Genomic DNA, 27,076 nt, shown 5'->3' with positions numbered 1-27,076 from the left:
AAAGATGAGATATGAAAGAATTGCGCTTCGGAATGCAAGAAGAAGAATACTTGAGCTCCTCTGAAAAGAATCTCGATGAACACTTCGAGAAGGAATTAAATCCTTGATGAACCATCATGTAGAACCTTCATGAAGAACTCCGGTAACAAAAGGATGATCAAACAAAAGGAAAAAGAAGTTGAAAACACAAGGTGAAACCTTGTAATAATTTAGATAGATCCTCGTGGTGATATAATTGAAAGAGCTTGGAACTCCAGAAAGAAGGATGAGCACTTGAACCCAAGAATTTAATCATCGTGAACAAACTCCGAAAGAAAAGATTAACATAAGGATGAAACAAGAATAAGAATTACATTATGCTTATCCTTCACCAATTAAATTGATGACAATCAATGGATTTGGCACACTACTTATTTTTGTAGCAAGGATTGAGAGAGATATAGCGCCAACTTGGTAAGGTCTTCAACGATCCACCGTTAGAGTTTGGGACAACGAATACATAGGTATGATAAACGAAGGAAGAAGAAACTCTTGAACGAACCACCGGTAAGAATTGAAAATGATCGAAGTAGGGGTGAATCACCGGTAAGAATTAGCAAACGAACGAAGGTGCTTGAGACAAACTAGATACATGAGAACAAAGGTATCATGAACTGATTAGAGATCACTTGAATGATGCACCGGTAAGATTGGAGAATGATAACTGAGAGCTGAAAATGAATAAACCTGAATTGATGGACTCCTGATAACAAACTGAGAAGACTCTTGAATTGCTCTGGATGGGTGAAAAGAATTCTGACAATCTAAAACAATTATGAGAGGATGGCAACAAGCTAGAATCACGAATCATCGAGAGAATGGACAAGATTGAGAGAAAATTCTTCTTCGGTCTTCAAAATCTGAGAATTACGACGAGAAACACCACCGTGAATTATTTAGACACTCCGGAAGAATAAAAACGAAGAAGTTGAGCCAACGATGAAAAGAATTTGAAAGATCTTGGAGAAAAACATAAGACTTATGATAATTCATTCTTATGTCAAACTTCAAAAAGAATTTTACGGATATCTCCGGGAGAATTAGAAGAGTTAGGTAAGATCCTGGAAAAAGACCTGTGGGTTAGGGCCCACTCAAGAGAAAAACACCGTTGAAAAGATTTAAGAAGAGAGATAGCACCGGTTGAATAAAATGGCTTGAATGAGATAACATCCTCGAACTAGGTTGAACAGATCTTGAATGACAAGACGAGCCTTTTGCGATATCTTGAGCACTCCGGAACAAATGAATAGCGAGAAGTGAATTATTATGAGGTGCACCGGTATGGTGAAATATTTGAAACGAGGAAAATATATGGTCAACAAAGCTAGACTTGGTTCCACCGGAGAAGAAAAAGAATGAATGATGATGAACTTGAGGCTCCGTTAGAATCTTCATGAGAATCACCGGATAAGAACATTGAAGGAAAAGAATGGAGAGACTTCCATCAATAAAATGATACTTGATTGAGAAATCTGAGTCCTTGAAGAAAAGGGTGGGTGGGTAGGAAAACAAAGACAAGTTGGACCGGATGAAGCAAACACCGTTGAGAAAGCTGAGATTGAATCTTGCGGATGTTGAAAATGGACGGATCCGCTTGACGAGAAGCACACCGGTTGAAAAAGACTGGCAAGACAATCTCGATTATCATGAAGGTTTAGTATCCACATAGGAATATGAGAACACCACTTAGGAAAGGTATGGAATCAACTCTTGACTTCGAAGCAACTCGAATACCACAACTCAAAAACAAAACAAAGGATTGGCTTGCAAAATAAGTCGAAAAAAACATATGATAGAGATTTCGTCCGAAGTTTTCGTGGTGGGGCCTACACAGGCTCGATCGTACAGCACCATCATGTACAAGGCAGTGCACATGACATACGAAGAATCCCCGAGTCGGCATAGCCAAGGACTCTTTAAGACACAACGAGACCACTGTAAAACCAACCGTGAATAGGCGGACCACTAGACGTCGAACCCCAATTTCATATCATCCATCTGTCGGAAAGATATCCTAAGAGCTAGTTGAATTCCCACCTATGGAACTCCCAAAATTTTCTGGTTATGCAATCAGGTGTTGGGGATACAGGGGAAGCATAATATCTCACGCAAAACTAGCAAATCCTACATCCAGCTGTATCCATCCTTCAACACATAACCAAGAAACCTTCGGAAATCGTCTACCTCAACCTTCGAAAAGCATCCGTTATATGAGTTATGGCAATACTCCCGAACTCCCGCCCCAGTACTGGGTGGCGTCAAGGTTATCTCACCAACAACTGCATAAAAGAGATTTTCGATGTCGGCGAAACTAATCTCAGGTATTCCAGAACTGCAACGATAAAATTGTGACGACAACACCTCGGAGCTCAACTCCCCGGGACACTGCCACAACCCCTAAATGACAGGAGGCACCAAGAACAGTGTTCTTGTCACAAAACCATCGGAACGATTCCAAGATACCCGTGTGATCCTAAAAAAATTAGTGAAATTTGAGAAGAGAAGAGTCAAAACTCTACGTCAGGATGCCTTACCAGAGCGATGAAGGGACTGGGGAGTAAAAAGAATTCCTAAACTCTCTGATATATAATTCCTAAATGACTCAAAACATTTTTCTAGACTTAACTCGTCCGCTAATTCGATCAAGCAATGGGGGCTCCTAAGGTTGGGGAAGGCTCTGATTACCAACTTGTAACGCCCTCGATGCGGCTATATCTCCCACGTGTCGAAGCACGACTTAGAGGCATAATCGCATTGAAAGCAATGTCGCAAGTGAGGTAATCTTCGCAAACAACCCATGTAATACAAAAGGGAAAGAGATACATAGTTGGCTTACAATCGCCACTTCACACAATTACATGAATAAAGCATTACATCAATCAAATACAATCAAGGTCCGACTAAGGAACCAAAATAAAAGAAGAACCCCAAATGCGAGAAGGTCCCCGATCGACCCCAACTGGGCTGCACTACCGATCAACTAGAACGAAGCAACACAACGGACAAGATCTTCATCGAGCTCCTCCTTGAGCTTGGTTGCGTCACCTGCTCGGTAACATCGGCACCTGCAAGCTGGTTTTGGAAGTATCTGTGAGCCACAGGGACTCAGCAATCTCGCACCCTCGCAATCAAGACTATATAAGCTTATAGGTAAGGTAAAGGTATGAGGTGGAGCTGTAGCAAGCGACTAGCATATATGGTGGCTAACATTCGCAAATGAGAGCGAGAAGAGAAGGCAAAGCACGATCGTGAAACTATGATCAAGAAGTGATCCTAGAACAACCTACGTCAAGCATAACTCCAACACCGTGTTCACTTCCCGGACTCCGCCGGAAAGAGACCATCATGGTTACACACGCGGTTGATGTATTTTAATTAGGGTCAAGTTCAGGTTTTCTACAACCAGACATTAACAAATTCCCATCTGCCCGTAACCGCGGGCATAGCTTTCTAAAGTTCAAAACCCTGCAGGGGTGTCCCAACTTTGCCCATGACAAGCTCTCACGGTCAACAAAGGATATTCCTTCTAGCCGGAAGACCCGATCAGACTCGGAATCCTGGTTACAAGACATTTTGACAATGGTAAAACAAGTCCAGCAAGACCACCCGCTGTGCCGACAAATCCCGATAGGAGCTGCACATATCTCATTCTCAGGGCACACCGGATAAGCTAAGCATACAGAAGCCGACGTAACCCAAGTTTCCAAGGGATGGCCCTACACGGTGCTCCGGGTTGGACCAACACTCAGAGGAGCACTGGCCCGGGGGTTTAAATAAAGATGACCCTTGAGTCTGCAGAACCCAAGGGAAAGAAAAGGCTAGGTGGCGAATGGTAAAACCAATGTTGGGCCATGCTGGAGGAGTTTTATTCAAGGCGAACTGTCAAGGGGTTCCCATTATCACCCAACCGCGTAAGGAATGCATAATCTGGGAACATAACACCGATATGATGGAAACTAGGGTGGCAAGAATGGAACAAAACACCAGGCATAAGGCCGAGCCTTCCACCCTTTACCAAGTATATAGATGCATTAATTAAATAAGAGATATTGTGATATCCAAACAAGTAAACATGTTCCAACAAGGAACAACATCTCCATGTTCCAACAAGGAACAAACTTCAATCTTCACCTGCAACTAACAATGCTATAAGAGGGGCTGAGCAAAGCGGTAACATAGCCAAACAATGGTTTGCTAGGACAAGGTGGGTTAGAGGCTTGGTTCAACAATATGGGAGGCATCATGAGCAATTGGTAGGCATCGCAGCATAGGCATAGCAAAAGAGCGAGCATCTAGCAAGCAAAGATAGAAGTGATTTCGAGGGTATGATCATCTTGCCTGAGATCCCGCAAGGAAGAAGAACGAGTCCATGAAGAAGACAAACGGACGTAGTCGAGTGGGTCCTCACAAACGCGACGTTATCGGAACCAACCCGGAGAAGCAACACCGGAAAGAAGCAAACAACATAGTAAACAACCAACACATCAACATGGCATGATGCACAATCGAGTATGATGCATGTCCGGTTTAATGAAGCATGGCATGGCAAAGTGCACAAACAATCCTACAAATTAAGTGGAGCTCATTATGCAACGAGATGCATATTGACGGAACACCACATGACTTATTTAGTTCTATCCCGTTTAGGTACTCAACAATATTAAATGTTGTTAACATGGCAAGGGGTGAAGCATAATCAACCTACCTAACTAGGCAAATTTAAATGAGGCCGGAACAACAAGCAACAAGTTCGGAAAAATCCTCATGTGCATATTTTGGTTATGGTACTGTTCTGCCCTAAACATAATTTTAGAGTTGTTAAACATGCAAAGTGATGCCACCATGTTAAACTAGGCATTTTCTACCCCATTTACATATAAAGTTTATTAGAAACCGAGCTACGGTTATTTAGTTATGAAATAAACCATTTTAGCATGGCATAGGAGCAAATTAAAGCAAACATCAGTTTAAACATTGTAAACATGCATGAAAGTTGGATATTGTGAAACTAGATGAAATTCTAGTCAAGTCACATATATAAATTATTTAGATCCGATGCACGGTTGTGAAGATATTAAATGCATGAAGTTTAGGGACCATTCTGCAAAACTGGCACTCTCTGGGAAAATAGCTAAATTCGCTGGACAGGAAAAAATATAAAAACGGGCCGAATCTGGGCAGCCCAACAGCAGGAAAAAAGAGGGGCGTCGGCGGGGTGGCCTCACCATGGGCTCGGCCCGGTCAGCGAGGGAGGTTGGCGGCGGCCTAGCGGGCAGGCCGGCTTAGGCGCGCTGGGCCGGCGCGAGGCCCATCTAGCGCACGCCAGCGAGCGATACAGCGCTGCCCATCTTGTTCGACAGAGAAACAGAGCGCGGCAAGTTCAGAGAAGGGGCGAAGCAGGGGGAGTCGGCGGGCGACGCAGGCGACCTCTGACGAGGTTCTTGGGTGGCGGGGAGGAGTCCTGCTGGCTCTGGCGAGCTGCTGGTTGCCGGCGACGCTCGCGGTCACGGATGAGGGGGTAGGCGCTAGATTTGGCGAGGAGGCGGAGTTGCTTCGCCGGTGCGCGTTGGGACTTGGCGGCAGGGCGACGACTTGCGCGGACTCGGAGCGACGAGGAGTACGAGGGTGACATGGTGCTGGCGACGGACTCGGCACGACTCCGGTGGAAAGATGAAGAGGGGAGGTCGCGAAGGTGAAGATCAATGGTGGCTGCGAGCTTGCCGGCGGGGACGAGCGCAACTCCTCCTGGCTTCCCTGCGAGAAGAGACAGACACGAGAGAGGGATTTGAGAGAAAGAGAGAAATAGGTAGGAGAAGGAAGGGAAGAAGGACAGGGAGAAGGCCGGTCCTGGTGGTCTGGCGATCACCGGCGCTGGAGGCGGGGTGGTCCGGCAAGCAGGGGCCGGAGACGAGTCGGCAGAGCGGCACGGATCGGGTGGTCAGGCTGGTTGATGAGGTGCAGAGAGGCAGCGGGGCACAGCTGGCTGGACCTCGGGCGCGAGGGATCGGGAGCTGTGGTTGGTCGGTGGCGCAAATCCAGGGAGGTTGCTGGATTGGATCTGAGGAAGAAGATGGTTGGCCGGTTGGAGTGGATGGATTGGATCAGGGATCCCGAGGGAGATGCGGCGGCGGCTGAAAGGACAAGTCCCTAGATTTTAGGGTTGCTGATTTATATAGTAGGTGGGTTAGGTTAGGGGCTAAACCGGTCCCTTCGATTAAAATTAGACGGTCAGGGTAAATAGGCTAGGGAGTCCAATTAACAAAACGGAGACGTTTTGTAGATGTTTGGGGATGATCCGGATCCAACGGTGACGACTGTCTGGGTCGGGTCCGGGACAACTTTTGGACGCGCGCGAGGAGGGCCGCGGGCTGACGATAGAGGTTAGGTTGGGTCTGGCGGATTGTGAAGAGCGGGTTGGTCTGAGAGAAGAGGGGAGAGATGCAGCCTGGCATGGTTTCCGGAGACCGAAAACGTCCGACGTTAGACCGGCTATACTGCCGCTATAGTTATCCGTTGGGGCATCAAACGATCTCTGAATGCGATGAAACTTGACAGGCGGTCTATCTACACTATAATAAGACCACACGTCAACTCTCATCCCATTCCGAGAACATTTTCCGACCACTTATAAAATACTATTTCGGACATGCCGCGGGCGCGTGCAAGTGTGTCTGGACTCAGAACAGACAACGGACGGAACTAAGGAACCCGGGCAGATGCAAGAAAAAAAAACATGATGATGCAAAGCACATGATGACATGATGAAATAAAACACGCAAGCAAAAGACATGGCAACAGGAGTGAATAACTTGAAGACACCTGGCACATCGGTCTTGGGGCGTCACAACAGCCTTTTCCACACAGTTTCTTCTATGCATCGTGTATGATGCATTCAATAACGCAAACGATAATTTTTTTAATATCGTGTGCAATGGCAACGCTATCACAAACGATCTAACGGGCAAATTGTGTGTGTTGCACCAGCGAAGGGAAACGTTTTCCTTGGAACGACTGTGTCGGATGTTCATATGAACGGAAACGTTTAGTGGGGACTGAGGGTGTGGGATGTATTTACGACCGGAAACAATTTCGCATGTATAATTGTATTTTTTAGCATGACTGTACGTATAACCGTATTTGAGAACTATTCGGTCGCACACGACCTCATTTTGCCGAGCGTGTGTGCTAGGAGGGCATATCCCCAACGGTTTCTCGGTCGTGCGGGAAGGACCCCCCTATCACCCACACTCACTTGGCGACAAATCCAAATGTAGTCATGGAAAGGGGTTAAAAACCATTTGTATAACACCTCGATGTACTAGTGAAACTAAGTGGGTGTGCATCCAACACGGTTGCTCATGAAGACCTAGGGCAATTTGAGGAAGCCCATCATTGAAATACACAAGCCAAGTTATATAACGAAAAATTTCTACTAGTATATGAATGTGACAACATAGGAGACTCTCTATCATGAAGATCATGCTGCTACTTTGAAGCACAAGTGTGGAAAAAAGATAGTAACATTGTCCCTTCTCACTTTTCTCTCATTTTTTGGTGGGCTTATTTGGCCTCTTTTATTTTTATAAAGTCTGGAGACTCATCCCAACTTGTGAGGGAATCATAGCTTCCATCATCCTTTCCTCACATGGGACAATGCTCTAATAATGATGATCATTACACTTTTATTTACTTACAACTCAAGAATTACAACTCGATACTTAGAGAAAAATATGACTCTATATAAATGCCGCCGGTGGTGTACCGGGATGTGCAATGATCTAGCGTAGCAAATGACACAAAAAAAATAGACAAGCCATGTAAACATCATGCTAGCTATCTTACGATCATGCGAAGCAATATGACAGTGATTGTGCATGTCATAATAAAATGGAACGGTGGAAGTTGCATGGCAATATATCTCGGAATGGCTATGGAAATACCATAATAGGTAGGTATGGTGGCTGTTTTTAGGAAGATATACGGTGGGTGTAATGCACCGGCAAAAGTTGCGTGGTACTAGAGAGCCTAGCAATGGTGGAAGGGTGAGAGTGCGTATAATCCATGTACTCAACATTAGTCATAAAGAACTCACATACTTATTGCAAAAATCTATTATTCATTGAAACAAAGTACTACGCGCATGCTCCTAGGGGGATAGATTGGTAGGAGAAGACCATCGCTCATCCCCGACCGCCACTCATAAGGAAGACAATCAATAAATAAATCATGCTCTGACTTCATCCAATAACGGTTCACCATACGTGCATGCTATGGGAATCACAAACTTTAACACAAATATTTCTACCAATCCACAATTACTCACTAGCATGACTCTAATATCACCTTCTCTATATCTCAAAACAATCATAAGGAATCAAACTTCACATAGTATTCAACGCACTTTATATGAAAGTTTTTTATTATGTCCCTCTTGGATGCCCATCATATTAGGACTAAATTCATAACCAAAGAAAATTACCATGCTGTTTAGAGAGACTCTCAAAATAATATAAGTGAAGCATGAGAGTTCAATAATTTCTATAAAATAAAGCCACCATCGTGCTCTAAAATGATATAAGTGAAGTACTAGAGCAAAATTGCCTAGCTCAAAAGATATAAGTGAAGCACATATAGTATTCTAATAAATTACTGATTCATGCGTGTCCCTCTAAAAAGGTGTGTACAACAAGGTTGATTGTGGAAAACTAAAAAGCAAAGACTCATATCATACAAGACGCTCCAATCAAACACATATCATGTGGTGAATAAAAATATAGCCTCAAGTAAATTTACCGATAGATGAAGACCGAAGATGGGATGCTATCCGGGGCATCCCCAAGCTTAGATGCTTGGTTGTACTTGAATATTACCTTGGGGTGCCTTGGGTATCCCCAATCTTAGGCTCTTGCTACTCCTTATTCCATAGTCCATCAAATTTTACCCAAAACTTGAAAACTTCACAACACAACTCAACAGAAAACTCATGAGATTCGTTAGTACAAGAAAATAAATCACCACTTTTTCATACTGTTGTGAACTCATTATTTATTTATGTTGGTGTAATATCTACTGTATTCCAACTTATCCATGGTTCATACCCCTCAATACTACCCATAGACTAGTAGAACGCCCGTGCGTTGCTACAGGCCACAATTGCTATGCGAATATAAACAAATGATTATGATCTTCCTCAAGGTCAAAGATTATTTCTTCCTCATACAACGGGGCATGTACGGAGATCAAACGGGCGCCCAGCAGGCTCCTCAAAATTTAACCACCAGCAAACTCCGTGAAATCCAGACCACATGTGGGGGAGAAATGTAGTTGTTCGGACTATGTGCCATGTTATCTCCAACACGCGGCCCCAACACAAAAAACCCACCCCACAGTGCACCCTTCTCTTTTCCTGTTGGACCCTCCCCTCCTACTTGTTTTCCGGCCATAGTCCCGCTTGAGCCCTCTCCTGTAAAACCGGATGACTCCCACCTCACCATCACCATGACACCCAATCTCCTTCACACCCCGTGCTTGTGCCAATCCGCCACCGCCATCAAGGGAGAGGAGGCGTGCACTGCCCGTGACGCCCCCCAAGCCAAGAAAGTAGATCTAATGTCTCATGATCTATTACACATTATAACTCAGAGTTGAAATCTCATGCATTACTGTGAAACAAAAATACGATGTCCATTATTGGGCATGCCACAAATATGCCACCATGTCCATTATTAAGTCTTGAAGCAACCAACCAATGCACTTACCCTTCGAACCTAACCAAAAAATTGTACGACTTGATGGAAAAAATATAAACTGCTCATGCAATTTGTTACAAAGCCATCTCTAATGCAACACTATTTGCCATATTTTCTAAAGTAGGAAAATTATTTCGCTCAGACAACTGTAACTCAACAAACTAACCCCAATCCGCATCCACAACTACATCTGCTGCATAATATAAGTGGGAGGCCCATATGTGTCCACATAATTTTTGATGGGACAAGCGGACATCCTACATCCCACATAATCTCACGTCAATAATAAATAGGGAGCCGCATTGCCGTCAGCAGAAGGCTGGGCCGTGCACATGCTCAGTGCCGGGCTCGATGATACGCAACCCTATCGTAACCAGGTTCCTCGCCACCGTGGACTGCTGGTTCGACGCCCAACTCGGCCTCATAATATCTTCAAAAACTGGAAAATGTCTATCAGATTGTAGAACATACATGATTTTGAAACCTAAATTTTGAATGGTGATGTAAATTAACAAAGTCAAAATGTCATTGAGTCACACTGTTTCCCACATCTTACAAGTGAAACCTGAATTAAAAAGAAACCAATTTTATGATGGTGATGTAATTAACAAAGAAGAAGTTGATGTAAATTAATCGAAGTTTCAGATCCAAAGCCAACAGAGAAGAAGTTGATGTAAATTAATCGAAGTTGCAAAAGTTGAGGTTGTAAAGTACCTGATTTTTTCATCTGCGGGGCGACCATGTGACTACTGGGCACGCTTGGATGCCCGATATGCACGGACGGCGGCGAGTTCACAGGCACATCATTGCGCCCCGGGCTGCTGGCCTGTGATGGTGGCAACACATCAAATTAATCAAGTCAATGCTAGCCGTTAGAAGATACTAATGACTCTGTTTGCATTTGTGTCGATACTAATGATTATAGTGCTAATTAACCTAAATGAAAGCAAGAATCAATGGCCGCAATGCTTGTACGATCAGTCACCAGTTGTACGCATGGTAACCAAGCTTAACTTTCAAAGGATCTATATTCTTGACGTCAGTTTGAACTGCAAATATTTTATATTATCTATGACGGTGACCACATGTAAAAAGTTGGGTGAAATCACCCCTTTTGATGTAAAAAGCATCTAATAGATGATTGACAATTTAACTGCACATAGCTAAATGGTCTGAACGGAACTGACCTCCTTTATAAGAATGAAAGCTATGTTGTCTTATTGATTCCATCATATAGGTCTAAATTCATATTGACGATGTGGTCAGTACGTAGTGATTCTTGCTACCACGAATTTGGAGATATATAGAGGGAGAGGGAACATAATATGCATTGTCATTTGCTTATGTATGCGAGGAACTACAGATAGAAAAGAGAAATATGCTTGGCATAGAAAGATATAGAATGCAGTGCATCTTAACCAAATATGGACAAAGCGGCAATGACTGTAAAAGCAATCACATGATGAAAATTTGCAAATGGGAACATTAAACAAACAGAAAGAGTTTCCATCTCAAGTACATACGTAAAGGTACCCTAAAAATGGTTGTAAAAGCAATCATGTGAATGTGTATACTCCAATAATAGTAGCTTTCTATCAGACAATGTTGTACTATTTCATCACATACCTTATTAGCGCACTAGTACGTCTTTCCAGAAGCCCATACCCTGTGGCCGATAGCATACTCCTTGTCATTGCAGAACACATGCAAGGCAAGTAGTGTCATGCTTTTTCACAAAGATTGCGAGGGATATCACGCAGATACCTCTCCTTCCTGACCCAGCAAACAACTATCGTTCTAGTCTTTAGGCACACATTCAATGTCTCACGCTGCAGAAGCATATCGTCGCAAGTGTTCTTGATCCATAAGTCATCATCCCCAGAAGAAATCCCTAACAACATCTGGGGACGCATCTTTGAAGATAGTGCTAATGCAGTATTGTGGCGGGCATTATAGAATGAAACAAAGTGACCAAACTTTTTTATCCTGAGCTCTAGTATAGCATCTTGTATGTCTAAGCATTGAATTAGTGAACCAAATTTCATTGCAACTAATCTCAGAAATCTACATCTCTCATCATCAATCCGAAAACAGTACAATAATTGATATAATTGTGAAAAGATCAGACAACCATGATCTTGAATTCTAAGGTGTCTAAATCAACTTTGAAAGACTACAAACACAAAATTCTTCAGTTATGCAGTCGCTCAACTAAAAAGCTCTGAAGGCTTCATACATACCTCAGGATCTCTTCCGTAGGCCTGGTACCGCATCATCGGCAATGTGTGTTCCATCATGTGTATGAAGGCTGGGGTGTTGTCCTTCTCTTCGATGACCCTGCATCTAAGTCCAGGTTCTCATTGACAATTCTTCCTCCACCGGCGCCACCGAACCCACCTTTGCTCTAGACGACATACAATCAAATCACACACAACTCAGCAAAACTGAACAAGAAATCTCCAATTTAACTGAAGACAATGTCAGCTATCCACAACCACAAACTAACTACTCACCTAGGCAACAATTCTTCGGTGGACTGTGATGTGTGTGTATCGGACGGGCCCTTGCTATGGCCCTCATGCCTGGGTAGTGCGTGGGCAGGGGCACAGGCCATAGGAAGGATCCGACATGGTGTGCATCGGGTAGGGCGGCAGCGGAGAACTAATGGGAAGGGTTCTCGTGAGAGGTGTGCAGGCGAGGGCCTTGAGCGCGACTGGGGCATGGCCTTCACGACCACGGTGGAGGCAGGCTCACGGAAACGGATGATTGTGCGCCGCTACCATCCGCGGCAGCGTGCTCAAGGGCAAGGCAACACCATCTTGGATCAGCACCACTGTAGGCCCACAGAACGGTCGCAGACTAGCTATTAGCGACAACCGAAGATCGAGTTGGAGGTGGGGGTGGATGGAGAACCAGCACACGACCAGCAGTGGGGTCGTGGTGAGCGGTAGAGGAGCCACTGCCTTCATCGGCATGTCCTTTTCCTGCTAGTTGGTCCACATGCCACCATGCTCCCCTCCCCGACCTCTCTTCCATGGCTGGCAGAACAGACGTGATGGGTTTGAACTTGGAAGGGAGGGAAAACCCCTTGTCTAGATTCAGATCGGGTGGGGCTCGGTTTGAAAAGAATGGAAATAAAACTCATAATCAGTAGGATTTGTTTTCCAGGATGAATCGGGAAGGAGATCGATCTCAAAGGGTGAGCAATAGAAACAAATCAGAAAATACCGGCATAGGGCATGCGCTACCAAAAAATCGGTGGGTGCGAGATGATTTTGATCGATGGTAGGAGCTGCGAACAAATGAATTATCGATGGGCAGGGTTGCGAATGAACAACGACCTGCGAGCGACGATTTGGTAAGTGTGGGAAGGCGCAATGTATCATTATGAAGGAGTTGAATGATGAATCATCGTTCACTAATTTTCCTTTAATAGTAGAATATTTGGTTGTTTGGAAAGGTAAGGATCAATGCATTAGGAAAGTTAAGATTTTAGCATTGATTGTCATGAAACTGGATTTCATTGTTTGGTAATGTGCTATCGGTTACTACCCATTTGAAAAGTGGCTAGATAGGAAAGTTTTTATTAGACAATGAAAAACCAATGTGAAGGGGCAGTGGTGGAGGTGAGATGAAAAAAATGGACGAAAAAAGCCAGACAAAAAAACCTGGACGCAATCCTAGCAATTGCTCCATTAGGAGTAGAGATTCATCAAAATAAGCAAACAACACATAGAAAACAGAATTTGTCAAAAACAGAACAGTCTGTAGAAATCTGAAAACTTCGAATACTTCTGTAACTCCAAAAATTCTGATAAATTAGGAAAACATAGACAATTTGTATATCAATCTTGTGTAGAAAATTCAGAGTTTTTCCACGCTTCTATGATTTTTGAAAATTCTGTAACTGGGCGCAAAAGTTTCTCCTTTTCAGCAAGATCAAATCAACTACCACCGTAAGCCATCCCAAAGGTCTGACTTAGCGTGAACACTAATTTAAAACACCAAAACACATCTAACTAGAGGCTAGATGACAAAATTATTGAAAAACAGAACCAAAAAAGCAAGAAATAAAATAAAATTGGGTTGCGTCCCAACAAGCGCTATTGTTTAACGCCCCTAGCTAGGCATAAATCATAGATCTAGGTATTGTCATCTTCGGTATGCAATCCATAAGTAGATCTCATAATAGAATCATATGGTAACCTAATTTTGTTTCTAGGAAAGTGCTCCATGCCCTTCCTTTAGCGAAAACTGAAATCTAATGTTTCCTTCTTTCATATCAATAATTGCACCAATTGTTGTAAGGAAAGGTCTAGCAAGGATAATAGGATATGTAGAATTGCAATCTATATCAAGAACAATGAAATCTACGGGCACATATTCCTATTTGCAACAATAAGAATATCATTAATTCTTCCAATAGGTTTCTTAATAGTGGAATCCGCAAGATGCAAATTTAAAGAACAATCATCAAATTCACGGAAACCTAACACATCACATAAAGTTTTTGGAATAGTGGAAACGCTAGAACCCAAATCACACAAAGGATGGCACTCATAATCTTTAATCTTAATCTTAATAGCAAGTTCTCACTCATCATATAGCTTTATAGGAATAGAAACTTCCAATTCATGATTTTCTTCAAAAGATTTCATCATAGCATCAACGATATGTTTAGTAAAAGATTTATTTTGATTATAAGCATGAGGATAACTTAACATGGATTGCAACAAGGAAATACAATCTATCAAGAACAATTATCATAATTAAAATCCTTGAAATCCGAAAGAGTGGGTTCATCGCTAGTTAAAGTTTTGAACTCTCCAACCCCACTTTTATCAATTTTTGCATTAAGATATATAAACTCCAAATCATTGGGACGCCTTTAACTAAAGTTGACTCATCTCCAGTCCCATATTTATGAAGATTTATATTAGAAAACAAAGATTCAATAGGAGTCACATCAATCACTTTAATATCTTCATCATTATTTCCACAAACTAGAAGAACACGCTTTTATAAACCAATCTTGCTTAGCATGCATCTTAGCAGTTCTTTGTTTGCACTCATCAATGGAAATTCTCATAGCTTTCACAGATTCATTAATATCGTGTTTGGGTAGAATAGATCTAATTTTCAAAGAATTAATCTCAAGAGAAATTCTATCCACGTTCCTAGACAAATAATCAATTTTAAGCAAATTTTCTTCAACCAAAGCATTGAAATTCTTTTGAGACTAATAAATTCTTTAATATTGTTCTTAAAATCAGAGGGCGTCTTATTATAATTTCCATAAGAGTTCTTGTAGGAATTACCATAACTATTAGAGGAATTGCTAGGAAACGGCCTAGGATTGAAATTACCTCTATACACGTTATTACCAAAATTGTTCCAACCAACAAAATTCACATCCATAGATTCATTATTATTCTCAATCAAAGTAGACAAAGGCATATCATTGGGATCAATAAGAGCACTCTTACTAGCAAACAATTTCATAAGTTCATTCATCTTTCCACTCAAAACATTAATCTCTTCAATCACATTCACTTTTTTACTATTAGAAGATCTTTCGGTATGCCATTGAGAATAATTAACCGTAATATTATATAGGAGTTTAATAGCTTCTCCTAATGTAACTTCCATAAAAGTACCTCCCGCGGACGAATCTAAAAGATTTCTAGAAGCAAAATTCAATCCGGCATAAAAATTTTATATGATCATCCACAAATTTAAACCATGAGTAGGGCAATTTTGTATCATCAATTTCATCCTCTCCGAAGATTGTGCAATGTGTTCACGATCAACTTGCTTAAAATTCATAATATCGTTCCTAAGGGAGATGATCTTAGAGGGAGGAAAATACTTGGAAGTAAAAGCATCTTTACACTTATTCCATTAATCAATACTGTTGGGGATATAACTACTGGGTATGAACCGCCCAGGAGGGCCAGGTCATACCACTGGTAGCTTACTGTGAAGATGGCTGATCATACAAGCCCGTTGGTGGCCCAAGACCCTGTGGCGACTTGAGGCCCAAGAGGATGAACCGTCATGTATGTAAGACTTGTATTATAAGGCAAGTGTAGTTAGTCACTGAGCCGGACATGTTGTGTATGAGTAGGCCGGGACTCCGTGAGCCACCGGGCGTCTACCTGTATATATAAAAGGACGACCCGGCGGCGGTTTAGGGCAAGTAACAAACAATAGAGAGCTAGGTCAAGCGTATTTTCTCCCTGGTAATAAAAAACCCTGGCAATACAACACAAAGCAGGAGTAGGATTTTACCTCGTTGAGAGGGGCCGAACCTGGGTAAACTCTATGTGTCCTTTGTCCCACTTAACCCCTTCAAGCTAACCTAGTTGCGATGGCTCCACGACTAAGTCCTTGTGCTAGGACATATGACGTGTCAACTCCACGACAGTTGGCGCCCACCGTGGGGCTGGCGCATGGTGGTTTCGAGTTATTGAAGGGCAGCTTCGAAGGGATCAAGGGATATGTTGTGGGCCGGATGACCAAGAGTCATCGCAGCAAGCTCTACATCGACGATGCAGGCTGGGGCCCTGAGGCCGGCAGAATTGAGTACGGGTACCGGATCCCCTTCGGCGGAATCCACGTCTTCATCGGCAAGATCGGCGAACCGGGCCCTCAGCCGGACACCTGCACCGACATCATCGAGACGACTCAGCGTGCACGACCCACCCGGGTTCAACCCGCCGTGAAGCACGCCTTTGTTGGTTTTATCCATGGGCAGAATTTGAGGAAGGATCTGTGTCTGGTGGTGAGAAGGCCATCTATTCTGATGGTGAATCGTCCACACGCGAGACTAATTCAATGTATCAATTGCAAGACGATCGGCTTGGGGGTTGTTCCAATGGAGAAAATATTCCGGACCCCTATGAACCGTCGAATAGGGTTGCGATCTTCATGGTCGGCACACAGCCGGTGGGGGAGTCCTAGATTAAGGGGTCCTGGGGTGTCCGGCCTGTGTGACATGGGTCGGACTATTGGGCCATGAAGATATAAGATAGAAGACTTGCTCTGTGTCCGAATGGGACTCTCCTTTGCGTGGAAGTCAAGCTAGGTGTTCGGATGTAGTATTTCCTTTCTCTGTAACCGACTTTGTATAACCCTAGGCCCCTCCGGTGTCTATATAAACCGGAGGATTTAGTTCTTAGGAACGATCACAATCATACATGCTAGACTTCTAGGGTTTAGCCACAACGATCTCGTGGTAGATCAGCTCTTGTAATCCTCATACTCATCAAGATCAATTAAGCATGACGTAGGGTATTACCTCCATCAAGAGGGCCCGAACCTGGGTAAAACATTGTGTCTCCTATCTCCTGTTACCATCGACCTTAGACGTACAGTTTGGGACCCCCTACCCGAGATCCGCCGGTTTTGACACCGACATTGGTGCTTTCATTGAGATTCCCACTGTGACGTCGAAGTTAGGGTTGATGGCTCACCTTGTTATCAAAGACAGTATCACCTCCGGAGGAGCTCTGGCCTCAGGCTAGACCCTCCGGCTGAGCGGCTTTACCATCACCCCCCGTTCGGCCGTTAAGCCGATGATGACTTCTCGGGTCATCAAAAACCGCCTCCGTGTTGACTCGGAATACTCCAGATGGATGGATGCGGCGGAGTGGTTGTCTTTAAACGAACTCCTGGATCGCATCGCTGACATGGGGGTCGCTACTGACTATGATCAGATTGGGCATAAACCCGATCAGAGAGAAATCAAATCTCCTCCGGTCACCCAACAGATAGCGGTCGTAGAAGAACAAAACAACAATTCTTCCCCTATGCTGAAGACCAACTATGTTCAGATTTTTGATCTCGAAGAGCCGGATACCCGTCTGCGGAACGACACTCCCAGTCTCCTGAACTTGGGTTCGGGCGTTGCGCCCGGAAAATCATTCGACACCCCAGAGCCCGAACTAATGAGCTCGGAAGGTTTTCAGGCTCCGGACTCCAAATCGGGTCAGGGTTCGGATTTAAAACCACCCACCCACCACAAGCAATATTCGCCAAGCAATTCCGGCCCACCAGATATATGCAACCTCATGTACGTACGACAACGGCCTCAGGAAACAGTCAATCACTTTTGGGCCAGATTCCTCCTTGTCAAAGACAAGATTAAGGACTACCGCGACGAGGACGCGATTTCAGTATTCTGCAATAATTGCATGAACGAAGGAATCCTCAATACCATCAACCACCGTCGCCTACTACACTTTGCTGACATGGCGACCATGGTCCAGAAGTACCGCGCAATGGAAAGCGCCTGGAAAACCCAGAAAGCTCGCTGGGAGCCACCGGTCTCCACCCAACCCCTCGGGCGAGCAAAACGGATGCACCCTCGGGGGGCACCCGAACCCATAGTAATGAAAACTAAACCCATTATGGGACGCGGAACCATTCTAGAGGGATGGCTCGATCGGCCGTGCAAAATACACACGACACACGACACCGCATACCGTACCAACCCACAGCCTTAGAGCATGTTGGATACTCCGGCAAGTGGCCAAGAGCGGCGAGGATATCCTCACCAAAAGCACCGCGGAGCAACTCCCCCCAGAAGATGACGACCTCAGAGTCTTGACAGTCTTTGAGACTTTCGCTTCAAACAATCAGCGCAAGAGGGCACTCCGCGACCTGGCTGAAGTCTGCCAAGTCGCAACAATAAATCCCTGGAATGAAACGGCCATATACTTTCAACGCCAGTGACGAACCAAAAGTCCGGTCAGTCCGGGCACCAGCCACCTTGGTCCTCAACCCAATTGTGGATGGCTTTCGGCTCACTAAAGTGCTCATGGACAGCGGCAGCGGACTAAACCTCATCTACGAGGACACACTGAATAAAATGGAAATAGACATGAGCCACATCGAGCATAGTAATACGACCTTCCTAGGGATCATTCCTAGCCGGGAGGCACGATTCGCGGGGAAAATTACACTCGATGTGGTATTCAGCACACCGGAGAACTATCGGTTCGAAGAGATAACCTTCCAAGTAGCCCCTTTCAACAGTGGATATCATGCCCTGTCGGGGCGAGATGCATTCACACGCTTTCAAGCTATACCTCATTACGGGTATATGAAGCTCAAGATGCACAGGCCCAACGATATTATCACTCTTGCTAGTGATCCGGACATAGCCCTCTGCGCCAAAACAAAACAGCATCCCTGTCCCTTGCGGCCGAAGAGCTAACCGCACTATGCTCTACGGTGGATAGGGACGATGTAATCCTCGATAAGCATCCCAAATCCACCTCCTTCAAACGAGCAGACAAAATACTCAAATTTCAAGTCCACCCGATGGACCCCAAGAAGACAGCTTCCATCAGGGCATAGCTGGACCCAACGATTGATGCCACACTACGAATGTTCCTGCGTGAGAACTGGGACATATTCGCCTGGCACCCTTCTGATATGCGAGGAATCCCACGCAGGCTGGCCGAACACAGCCACAATATATTGAAGGGATGTAAGCCGGTCAAGCAAACACTGCGGCGCTTTTCCGAACCTAAGCGACAAGCTATGGGAGAGGAGCTAGCCAAGTTAATCAAGGACATATTCATCAGAGAAATAAAACACCCGGACTGGCTAGCAAACTTAGTGATGGTGCCAAAAAAGGACAAATCCTCTCCCCCGCATCGATCAGATTATTGATGCTACTGCAGGACACGACTCACTGTGTTTCCTTGACGCATACTCCGCATACTATAAAATTAAAATGAAGGAGTTCGATCAAGCCGCAACAACATTCATCACCCCATACGGGCCTTTCTGCTTCAACACTATGCCATTTGGGCTCAAAAACACCGGCGCCACCCACCAGCGCATGATTCAAACATGCCTGGAGAAACAAATCGGCAAGAGAGTTGAAGCATATGTGGATGACATCGTCATCAAGACTAAGCACGTCGAGTCGTTAATAGATGATACGTGTCTCACATTCAACAACCTTCGAACATATGACATCAAGCTCAATCCATAAAAGTATGTTTTCAGCGTTCCCATCAGAAAACTATTGGGCTTCATCGTTTCCAATAGAGGAATTGAGGCAAATCCAGCCAAAATCTGAGCTTTGTCACAATTGGCTACACCAACAGACCTTAAACAAGTCCAAAAACTAGCCAGATGTGTGGCAGCTTTAAGCCGCTTTATCTCCAGACTAGGAGAAAAAGCATTGCCACTTTATCGCCTTCTCCGACGTACCGACCACTTCGATTGGACGGAAGCGGCAACAACAGGATTGGAGGAAATAAAGGCTCTTTTAGCAAACAACCCAATCCTGGCCGCGCCAAACGTCGGCGAACCGATGTTATTATACAACTCTGCAACGCACCAGGTGGTGAGCGCGGTGCTCGTCGTTGAGCGAGAGGAGGACGGACACAAGTTCCCACTTCAGAAACCGGTATACTACGTATCCACTGTCCTCACACCATGCAAATCCCGGTACCCTTATTACCAAAAGATAGCATATGAGGTCTTCATGGCATCCCGGAAGCTACAAAACTTCCAAGAGTGTTCGATCATGGTGGCTTCCGAAGTACTACTCAATGATATAATAAATAACCGTGACGCTACGGGTCGGATTGCCAAGTGCGATATTGAGCTCCTACCATTCGACATAACATACAAACCATGCCGAGCTAGTAAATCCCAAGTATTGGCCGATTTCATCGCCGAATGGACAGAGGCTGAACTCCCTAAAGAGTACGATACATATTCCAACTGGGTCATGCACTTCGATGGATCTAAAATGCTGGCTGGTTTGGGACCGGGCGTCGTCTTGACGTCCCCCACTGGAGACACAGTCTAGTACGTACTCCAAATATTATACACAGACTCCACCAACGCAGCTGAATACGAGGCCCTATTGCACGGTCTTCAGATGGCTGCCTCCATGGGCATACAGGGCCTGGAGGTGTGCAGGGATTCAAATCTCGCGATATCCCAAATAAACAGAGACTTTGACGCCAAAGATCCAAAGATGGCATACTATCATAATGGCGTACTCAAAATATCAGCTGGGTTCGAGGGACTCGAGTTTCATCATGTGGCTCGAGAAAGTAATCAAGCGGCAGATGTCCTTGCTCGTGTGGGCGCCAAGCATGACCCCGCCCCGCCTAACATCTTTCTGGAAAGGCTATTCAAGCCATCCGTGGTGTGGAAGGATGAGAGCAGCAACGCCAGTCTAGATCCGATCATACCCCTAGATTCCGAACACAATACTGATATCATCGGCGGCTCAGCCACCGAAATAACACCATCGGCCCATCTAATAATGGCAGTAATTTCCCCATGGACCGAACCCTTCTTGGCCTACCTTAATAGGCGAGAGCTCCCTGAGGATCAGAATGAGGCTTGTTGCATTGTTCGGCGTTCGAAAGCCTATAAGGTCCATGAAGGAGAGCTCTACAAGAAAAGTGCTACCGGAGTCATTCAAAGATGTATCTCCGAAGAAGAGGGACGGCAGCTCCTGGCTGAAATCCATGCTAGTCTCGGCGGTCACCACGCCGCGGCTCGGGCCCTTGTAAGTAAAGCCTTACGTACATGTTTCTTTTGGCCAACGACCCGAGAAGATGCACGGGACCTTGTCCAACACTGTGTCGGATGCCAGCTTTTCACCAATCAAAGCCATATGCCGCCTACCGCTCTACAAACAATCCCCATTACTTGGTCTTTCACGGTCTGGGGGCTTGATATGGTCGGACCCCTTAAAGGAGGAAGCCACACGAAAAAATATCTATTGTTCATGGTAGATAAGTTCACCAAGTGGGTAGAGGCCAAGCCAGTTAGAACGACAGAAGTTGGACTAGTTATAGAGTTTATATCCGGTGTTGTGCACCGTTATGGTGTCCCACAAAGCATCATCACTGATAATGGCTCCAATTTTACAGCCGATGAAGTGAAAACCTGGTATGCTAACCTGGGCCTTAAGCTTGATTACGCCTCCGTCTATCACCAACAAACAAACGGGCAAGTCGAACGAGCTAATGGTCTTATCATGAGCGGCATCAAGTCTACACTAGTGTGGTCTTTGAAGGAATCAGACAAGCACTGGGTTGAAGACTCCGACTCCGCACTATAGGGGCTGCGGACCACGTCCAATCGCACTACCGGATACACACCATTCTTCATGGTGTACGACGCAGAGGCCATTTTGCCCTGCGACATCATTCACAACACACCTCGAGTGCGCATGTACGAAGAGAGAGAGGCCGAGCTCGATCGGCAGGATAGTCTAGATGCCCTAGAGGAGGAGCATGACGTTGCAAAAGCCCGTTATGCATTCTATAAACAACAGGCTCGCAGATACCAAAGTAGAGAAGTGCGGGCCAAGACTTATAATGTTGGTGAACTCATTTTATGCTTGCCAGAAAAGAAAAAGGACAAACTCAAGCCCAAGTGGGAGGGTCCCTTCATCATAGATGAGTGTCGGTGTCAAAACCAGCGGATCTCGGGTAGGGGGTCCCGAACTGTGCGCCTAAGGCGGATGGTAACAGGAGGCAGGGGACACAATGTTTACCCAGGTTCGGGCCCTCTTGATGGAGGTAAAACCCTACGTTCTGCTTGATTATTCTTGATAATATGAGTAGTACAAGAGTTGATCTACCACGAGATCAGAGAGGCTAAACCCTAGAAGCTAGCCTATGGTATGATTGTCTGTTGTCCTACGGACTAAAACCCTCCGGTTTATATAGACACGGAGGAGGCTAGGGTTACACAAGGTCGGTTACAAAGGAGGAGATATCCATATCCATATTGCCTAGCTTGCCTTCCACGCCAAGTAGAGTCCCATACGGACACGGGACGAAGTCTTCAATCTCGTATCTTCATAGTCCAACAGTCCGGCCAAAGGATATAGTCCGGCTGTCCGGGGACCCCCTAATCCAGGACTCCCTCAGTAGCCCCTGAACCAGGCTTCAATGACGATGAGTCCGGCGCACAGTGTTGTCTTCGGCATTGCAAGGCGGGTTCCTCCTCCGAATACACCACGGAAGAGTATGAATACAAGGATAGTGTCCGACCCTGTAAAATAAGTTCCACCTACCACCGTAGAGAGAATAATATTACCACAAATCTAATCTGCTGACATGTTTTGGCAGCATGACATCACGCCACGGCCAGGTAATTATTTGAACCGTTTTTCTTCAACCAGGCCCGCACATAACGCGAGGCGGTTTCTTGACACGTCTTGTCAAAGCAGAGATCGTGTTCCCCTTATCATGGGATTCTCATCAATACGGACGTGGGTAACCCAACCGCGCCACCAATTATGGCGCTCGGGGGATAAGCGAGTTTTACCAGGCTAGTGGGGGGCGCATAGTTTCGTCCGCCCTTATAAAAGGATAAGGTCTTACCTTTTTCTACCCACGCCTTCTTCCTCCTTGCTCATCCATTCTCGCGCACTCGAGCTCCAACGCCCAAGTCCACATCCTTCTCCTCAACTCTCTCCAAACATGTCCAGAGCGGGAGGCAAGTGGATGGCCTCCTCCGTCACGGAGGGACACATCAAAAAGCTACGTGGAGCCGGATACTTAGCCGCAGATATCGCACACCGGCTTCCAGCTGCGGGGCAGGTCGTCCCTACCCCGGAACCTCACGAAAGGGTGGTTTTTCTCCCCCACTTCGTCCGCGGACTGGGGTTTCCCCTCCATCCATTCGTCCACAGCCTCATGTTCTATTATGGGCTGGACTTTCATGATCTGGCCCCGAATTTCATCCTCAACATCTCGGCGTTCATCGTCGTGTGCGAGGCTTTCCTCCGCATCCGGCCCCACTTCGGCATGTGGCTGAAGACCTTCAATATCAAGCCGAAGGTGGTGGGCGGACAACAAGCGGAATGCGGCAGAGCCATGGTGGGAAAAGGCCCAACGTTATATGGCTCAAAGGCTCCTTCGTGGAGACCATAAAGGGGTGGCAATCGGGGTGGTTCTACATCACCGAGCCGCGCGACACCAACTGGGTGGCGGCCCTAGAGTTTCGATCCGGAATCCCCACGCGGCTCACTTCCTCGAAGGAGAAGGGCCTGTCCTGGGGTTCATCGGTGGAGCTGGACGGACTCCAGAAGTGTATCCGGAACATGACAAGCAAGAAACTTAAGCTTGTCAACATAGTCCAGGTCATGCTCTTCCGCCGGATCCTCCTGTGTCAACAACGAGATTTCAACTTATGGGAGTTCGACCTGGCCCAGCACCAGACTCTAAGAGAGCTCTTCGACATGATGCATAAGGACGTCTAGAGGGTGCTGTTCAAGGGCGCCGAGGTCCCTCCTTCTCTTACCGAGGACCGCGGTCTAAGCGCGAAGCGCCCTGTGAATCCGGTAAGTTCTGTACATCTGGTCGGGTGTTTATTTCCCATAGCTTAACCATGTGCGGGGTCTGAGCTCCCATGCCTTTGACTGGACTGGGTGGAGACATCGGAGCAGATTAACTGTCCGGCTCCTCTGCCCGAAGACCCCGCAGATGCTCTCTTGACGAAGATGCGGACTCCGGCTCCTTATGAGGTGTCGGAGAAGACCAAGAAGAAGGCCAAGGGAAGCCGAAAGAGTTCCCGGCACCAGGTGGTATCGGACTCATCATCCGATAACACCGAGACGCATTCCTCCCGTGAAAACAAGGCGAAGGAAGATGAAGATTCTTGCCCTCCATCCGGGGGAGACAAGAAAAGGAAGGCCGCCCCAATCGGGGAGGCCGAAGGGTCCAAGAAGGGAAGGACTCTCCTTACGGACTACTCCACCACCACTGCCGACGGCGAAGACGAGTGGCTGCTCAGGGCCAAGCCCCTAGCAAAGTCATAAGTATTCGGATACCAAAGTAACTCATAGCATACCTTTGTCGCACTGCCTCTCCTAATGTCGAATATGATTATGCAGTCCGCCCCAAGCCCGTATCGGCGTATCATCGTCAGACGGTTCCTTGGACTCGTCGGACATGAATAGTGATACACTTCCAACCGCCTCCTCCCCTTGCCCTACGGATAATGCCGAGGTATTGTCTCAAGGGGCACCGAGCCAGGGGGAGACAGTCCCGGAGGCGCCTCAAGGCGACCTTCCGGACTCCAGGAGCAAAGGGAGCAAGGCTCCCAAGGGCTCCAAGTTCGGCCCTCAGCCGAACACCGCGCCGGAACCTCCAGTGGTTCCGGACTCGGGTAGGCGGCTCCCTTCCAAGAAGGGCAAGCCGTCCGTGCCGGTGACCTCTGTCCAACCAGAGGCACCGGACGACCTGCTGGGAGCGCTTCACAGCGCTTCCATCGACGAAGAGCACCGCACTATTATGAGTGCGGTGATCAAGAAGGTTCAGTCCGCCAAGAGCGGACTGACTGAAGCCTGTGCCAGCCTTCTAACATGCTTTGAGGTAAGTATTTAAAATATAGGAAAAATATTACCGCATAGACAGTAGCCCCTGATGCTCAGTTTGGTGTTCACAAAGAAAAGCCGAATAGAGGACCAATAATATATGTAGGAGTCTAATATAAGTATGTCTGTATGCGTATGCAGGCTTCGCTGCTGACCTCTGCCGCACTGACTGCGGAGGTCGCCGCACTCAAGCAGGACCTCGAGCGGTCCGAGAAGGAGCTCGGCCTTACCAAGAGGCAGCTCGAGGAGAAAAAAGGTAAGTAATTCCTTGTCTATATAAAAAAAGAAAATGTGGTTGCGAACTGACAGGATCATCATGAATGTGCCAGGGGCCACGACCGAAGTGGCGACCCTGAAGCAAGCGCTGTCTGAGGCCGAAAACAAAGCGGCCAAGGAGCGCACCGAGCGGGAAAAACAAGAGGCACGGGTGGGCGAGGTGCAGCAAGAGCTCCAGGCTCTCGTGAAGAAGCACGAGGCTTTGGAGCTTGACTCGAAGACGCGAGAGTCTGATCTTGCCGCGGCCCTCGAGAGCACAAAGCATGCCAAGGTTGAAGCCCAAAAGGCCCTCCAGGAAATTGAGGCGATGAGGAATATAGCGGCAGGTAAGGAATTCAATATGCAAAGCAAGCATGTGAAAGTAAATTACTTGTTACTTACCCGAGTCCGGAGCTCTCCAGGAGAATTCGCAGATTTGCCTCGCAGCATGTCGGATGCTGCAAAATATTACCAGGCCGAGGAGGGAAGCTCGGCAGAGAAGCTATTCTGGTCTCAGTATACTGGGATCGAACATCCGATGCCTATGAGCGACCAGCTGAAGCAACTGGTCGAGCTGCACAAGGCGGCCGAACAGGCCATGAGGGGCCTTATAGTACAAATGTGGCCTGGCGACTCCCTTCCCAACAGCTACTTCGGCCTGGTGAGGTGGCTTGTGGATGCCTACCCACGGCTGGAGGCCATAAAGTGGTCCGTCTACATCAAAGGTGCACGCCGGGCCTTTGCCTGTGCGAAGGTGCTCTAGGCCAAGATGGACGCCGAGAAGATGGTGAAGGAGGGGCCACCGTAGGGCAAGGAGCATCGCCACCCTGAGATGTATTATGAGGGTGTCCTAAAGGGTGCCCGTCTTGTGGCGGACGAGTGTGCGAAGGATGTAATTTTTGAATAAACTTCCTCGTGTGATCCTATGTTATGAAAACTTGTTCATATGCGCTATGCAACGCTTGTTTGAATTTAAAATATTACCTTCTGTGCGGCTATTTGTTAAATCTGAGAGATGGCCAGTCGTCGATTTCTGCCCCCATGCCACGAGTGCTAGGGTGTTCGGGATAAATCTGAGCACTCTTTTTCCCATTGTTGGGTCCTTCGAGGGAGGTGCTCGACACAACGAACAAGGCAATCAGACTATAATGCTTTATCACTCTTACTTAGCCATAGAAGTCTACAATTTTAAATTTTGGCGAAGCCCCTAGTATTCGGAAGGCCTAATTCGGGGAGCTATACACGCCTTAAGCCGTACAAAGTCGACTCCTCGCTTGAAACGGCATAAGTCTTTAGGGACTCGAGACCTCTCGAACAGCGACCAACTCTCGCCTTATCATGATAGTCAGTTTTAGCTTTCTCTACTGAGGTGCTTAGCCCAGATGAACCGGGGCACAATCGCAGTAGTTCTCCCAGTGCTACCTTAGCCAATATAGCGGAACGTAAGGTTCCAAAACATGGGAGCCGGGCAAACCCAACTATTGAGCCAAGACATGATTCGGAGCTGATGCATATAGTGCTATAAGTTCGGGGTGCCGCACTGTCGAAAGTGTTCGGACTTCTCACGCCGTATTATGGGGTACGCTTAAGCCCCTGGCATATTGGCCGTACCAGAGTGTATGGGTGCTGAATGTCATGAATGAACATATATATA

General features: G+C 46.3%; 1 protein-coding gene across 1 annotated transcript in view; it reads right to left on the bottom strand.

The window, feature by feature from the left end:
* The window catches only part of LOC147985128 (uncharacterized), a 45,864-nt gene extending 33,803 nt beyond the window's left edge, over positions 1 to 12,061 (bottom strand). Inside the window, exons 1-3 of the mRNA XM_087541420.1 lie at positions 12,029 to 12,061; positions 10,503 to 10,614; positions 10,163 to 10,272 (exon numbers count right to left, since the gene is read on the bottom strand). Of these exons, the coding sequence (XP_087397546.1) occupies positions 10,163 to 10,272; positions 10,503 to 10,614; positions 12,029 to 12,061 (255 nt within the window). The remainder of the gene's footprint in view (positions 1 to 10,162; positions 10,273 to 10,502; positions 10,615 to 12,028) is intronic.
* Positions 12,062 to 27,076: the final 15,015 nt, after the last annotated feature.

Source organism: Triticum urartu, chromosome 2A, assembly GCF_056163025.1.
Source record: "Triticum urartu cultivar PI428250 chromosome 2A, HENAU_Tu73, whole genome shotgun sequence".
Classification (NCBI taxonomy): Eukaryota; Viridiplantae; Streptophyta; class Magnoliopsida; order Poales; family Poaceae; genus Triticum; species Triticum urartu.
Note: the sequence above shows the minus strand (reverse complement) of the source record. Positions and strands in the feature narration are given on the sequence as shown.